The sequence below is a fragment of the Cucumis melo genome, chromosome 4 (genome assembly GCF_025177605.1).
Source record: "Cucumis melo cultivar AY chromosome 4, USDA_Cmelo_AY_1.0, whole genome shotgun sequence".
Taxonomy (NCBI): Eukaryota; Viridiplantae; Streptophyta; class Magnoliopsida; order Cucurbitales; family Cucurbitaceae; genus Cucumis; species Cucumis melo.
Window position 1 is genome coordinate 29,390,139 of NC_066860.1, and position 4,733 is coordinate 29,394,871.

At 28.2% G+C, this 4,733-nt stretch overlaps 1 protein-coding gene across 2 annotated transcripts; it reads right to left on the bottom strand.

Annotated features, from left to right (window-relative positions):
- Positions 1–3,234: 3,234 nt before the first annotated feature.
- Positions 3,235–4,733, bottom strand: LOC103486978 (transcription factor MYB106-like). Of its 2 annotated transcripts, none has more exons than XM_008445155.3 (4): positions 4,498–4,733; positions 4,273–4,402; positions 3,874–4,145; positions 3,235–3,510 (listed from the first exon to the last, which is right to left on the bottom strand). In XM_008445155.3, the coding sequence occupies exons 1-4, from the start codon at positions 4,628–4,630 to the stop codon at positions 3,341–3,343; spliced, it is 705 nt and encodes a 234-aa protein (XP_008443377.1). In that variant the 5' UTR covers positions 4,631–4,733; the 3' UTR covers positions 3,235–3,340. The 2 variants fall into 2 exon arrangements, with proteins under 2 accessions (XP_008443377.1, XP_008443378.1); XM_008445156.2 differs by having other exon boundaries at positions 3,235–3,507; positions 4,498–4,731.

Below are 4,733 nucleotides of genomic sequence, written 5' to 3' on the forward strand. Positions count from 1 at the left end.
TTAATACTTCTAAGTGGAGGAGAAATATTGAAGAATGCGTAACCTCAAGCACCCCTAGAAATTGTGGTTTATGTTATTACAATAATTATATATATATCATATGATATGATATGATATGATGGAATAAAGACTTTCCAAAAGTATATTCCTGGTTGCTGCTATGGCCTATGCAGATGGGACAACTTTTTGAATTATATTTTACTTTCAATCTATGCTTTAATATTTATCTTCCTGTGTTCTTAGTCTATAATTAATTACTTCAGAATTGTTTAATTAGAGAGTTAGGTAGCCTTTGGAAAATTATTCAATATTCTACTCTCTTGAAAAAACGGTGAAAATCATTTTTGGACTATTTTGTTCGATCCATAATTTTATAATTCTCATTGATTAGATCCCTTTTCGGTTAATATTATCATAATCTTTCACTCTTTGATATTTGTTTATCTATACTATATATAAAAGGATGGAAGTAGAAATTTTTTTTTTAATCCGTTTTACCGTTTTATTATATCTTTCTCTTTGTCTTGTTTTAGTGATAATTTTATCATTCATATAGTTTTAATGTTTACGACGATTTCCACATTCAACAAGGTAGAAGTTATATTTTCTTAACTTTTCAGTTATAACTTTTCTCATAAGTTTTTTGTTAGTACACAACAAAAGTTTGGGAAACTTGAACCACCAACTTCGTGATTAACATGGATATGTCTATACTTTTTATGTTTAAATTATGTAATATTGAGAATTTTTTTAATATAACGATGGGAATCTTACTCATATATTTTTTTCATTTAATTTCTTATTAAAACTATTATAAATTTTGAGATAGTATATTATAATATTTCTAAATTTATTATTCATTTTTCACTAATTATGATATGAATATAAAAAGGATATAAATACGAAAATATTGAAAAGACTGTTCTAATTTTATGAAGTTAAGTTAAAATTATAACCTTTTGGTGTGTGATTTTCACGTGCATCCCAGACATTGTTTACTAGTATAAATGTAAAAAAGCAAAGGAAAAAAAAACATACGAAACAAGCAAGAGAGTATAATCTGAGTAATGCATTCATGATCACGAGGATATAAATATATTTAAGAACTAATATTTATTATAATTCTTCACTGATTAATATTATTTATATTTGTAAATGTTTGGGTCAGCTTACGTTCATTCAACTAATTTGATGGGACAACTCGTTTGATCCTACAACATTTAGGTGTTTAGGAATTTAATGTCTATATATGTAGGTGACTACAATGACCTAAAATGTCTCTTTTGACACATTAGTTAATATTGTTTAATAAAAAGGTTAGTCGAATATTTTGCGAAGGAAAAAATAGCAAAAAAGTTTCAAGCTTGGCCCACATGTATGAGATGAAATATCCTAAATACCCTTACAGTTCAGTTCCCTAATTTGAAGGGTTAAATGTTGGTTGCAAGATTACTAAAACCAAGCCTTTACAATGCATTTGTAAATGACAAAAAAGGGCCGATCCCAAACATTAAAATATCAATGTTGATTGTGTTTCGATATATTATTGATATGTTTGAAAGTTGTTTGATATATGTTGACTATATTGTTGAAAGTTGACTGATATCTTATGAATTATTGATATATTTAAATGTTGATCATTATGCGATACACTTTTGATATTCTTAAAAGTTGTTATTTGATAGATACTAATACACAATTGATACACTTAAACATTGATCGACATGTGATATACCTTATATATATATATATATATATATATATATATATATATATATAGGTATATATTATCAACCAAAAATTTGCTAGAGGCTCAAATCATTCACTTTTAAAGTTCCAATGTTTTTATTCTACAGATTATCATTAATCAAGAAGGAGAAACAAATTGCCCCACATTTTTTCTTCCCCTTGCAAAAGATCTCAAATTAAAAAAGATATTGTTTCACCCAGGGGCTCAATACGAAATTTTAGTTACGTTAATTCTTAGCAATCATTTATTCAAATTACAAATTATTAATTTTACAAAAGCTCCTCAAATAGTTATTATTCGTCTAAATCTTATCGCTTGGCTATAGCTATCCTTCTAGTGAGCCACGATGTTAATTGTCAATTTAGTTTAAAGCTCAACCTTTGAATCAACTCAACTACGGATGACACCAAAATGACTACATCTATCTTCTAAGGCTAACCACACAATTCTAATTTGTTAGAAAAAGGAGGAGGTTTCTACCAACACAACTAAGTCAGAGACATGACTCATAACATACCCAATCGATAAGGATCATAGACTTTTTATACGTCTCTATATGAGTACGGTGTATTAGTAAACTTTATTTTTGAAATCACAGAAAAAAGTTTCATATATATACCAATAGATATTTTACATCACCAAATAAAAATTTCAACATTAGATTCTTTGTTGACATTTTTTCAGCTACAAAATGAAATTAAAGCAAGAGGGTTATCAAACAGTCTTAACTTCAGCTAAATGCTAAATTTCTATCAATGGGTCACAATGAAATTAAGAATTAAAGCTATTTCAGATAATATAACTGAAAAAGGAAAATCATTATTATAAAAAGAATCACATAGTATTGAAACTCAGGAGAAACCTACACTGACAAATTTCATTTTTTATGATATATATATATATAGATAGATTCTATGTGTTAAAGCAGTTGAGAGAAAATAAATGATAATAAAAGCACGCTTTTTTGGATGTCATATTTTGAGCCCACACTCTTTAAAGATCAATACTTGCATACATAATAATGCCTATACATAAATAAAGATGTGTACAAACTATATTAAATTTTCTTTATATACTTTTTCTTTTAATTTTAAATGTCATCCAACATCATGTATTTCATCTATAAAATTTTAATACAATAAAAAAGGGCAGATATTGAGAAGAAAGGGAAAATGCAAAATAATAATAATAATAATAATAATAATTTAAAAAATTGAGATATATATATAACTAAAAATTTAAATTTTATTAATTTTCATTAATTCACTAATTGACCTCAAAACTAACAAATTAATAAAAGCTCACCAAATAATTAAAGACACACGAAACAATTTGAACATTCTACAAAGAAATTAAAAAGGAGCGATTTGAAGAGAGATTAAATTGACTTATTATATAACAAAACATAATTAATTGTATATGAACAAACTTTCACACATTAATTGGTAAAATAATAGTTTTCTGTCATAACTTAAATATAAAGATTAGATCTCATCTCTCTCGAAAATATAATTATATATATATAAAAAAAGAATCTCATAATTTTCCTTTTTTTTTTTTTCATCTCAAAAATAAAAACTCAAATCCCAATCAGAATCTTAGAAATTCATCAAGAATGGTGTCCGGCCATCCATAATTCTTGCTCTCGGCGCTGCCACTTCCCGACGACGGCAGATCATCCGCAACACCACTCTCTCCGGCCAAATGTTGGCAGTTTTCGGTGGCAGTTGACGATGTAGTTGGAGACTCCACTCGGCCTTCTTTGCAAAAAATAAAAATAATAATATAGAGAGGAGTAAAGTTAGACCAATTTTGTAATCCATTTGTTTTCTGTTTTTTGTTTTTTAAAAATTAATTTCTAAAACAATAGATATTCACTCTTTTAATTATTTTCTAAAAAACTTGTTTTTAACATTACGAAAAAAACGAGAAAAACTTATCAAAAATTACATTTCGTTTTTTAAAATAAAAGATATGTGATTTTTGTTTTTAGGAAACAAAAATTTAAAAACAGAATTAAAAAAAAAATGAAATAGTAGGCAATGGGTGTTAAGATTTTTATAAATTTTTTAATTTTAAAATTTGATAAACCAATAAGTTTATTTATTTATTTTTTACAGAACCTGAAGAAGAAGAAGGAATTGGTTGAATCTTATGTTGACGAGCCAATCTTTCTTCTGCTTCGAGTCGAGCTGTTTCCCATTGAGCCATGTGGCTAAGGGTCGAATTATTCATATTACTTTTCACCTTCATTTCTTCATTATTGTTCTTCATGGGTTTGTGAGTGATTGGATCTATCCCCATTTTTATCAGCTTTTTCTTCAGATGTGTATTCCAATAGTTTTTGATCTCGTTATCCGTTCTCTTAGGTAAATGTGTTGCTATGGCAGACCACCTAAAACACCGTATATATCATCATCAAAATCAAATTCTTAAAAAAATAAACTAATCTTGAACTTTCATTTTCATGTTTAATAAATTCAAATTTTCAAATAGACAGAATAATCAATAAACAAATCGACCTGTTTCCAAGGAGGGCATGCAACTGTTCGATTGCTTGCTCTTCCTGCAAACTGAACTTTCCTCTTTTGATGTCCGGTCGGAGATAATTCGTCCATCGAAGTCTACAACTCTTTCCGCATCTCTCAAGACCTACAATTTTTTTTTTAATAAAAGAAAGAAAATAAGTCACCGTAGATTCTCTATAATTATCCTTTTGCATTAATACGTACTATATGTATACGTACCGGCTTTGGAGGGCAAGGCACGCCAGCTTCCATGGCCGTGCTGGTGAATGTAAGCTAAGAGCTTGTGATCTTCTTCAGGCGTCCATGGCCCTTTCTTCAACCCCGAGCTGTCGCAGTAAGGAGACCTTCCCATAATTTGGATATTATCACAATTTTTGTCCTACGGATTATTCTTTGCTTTTTTCTTTTTCTTCTTTCTTATATATTCATGTGAGCAAAGGATGTAGGATGAGGAA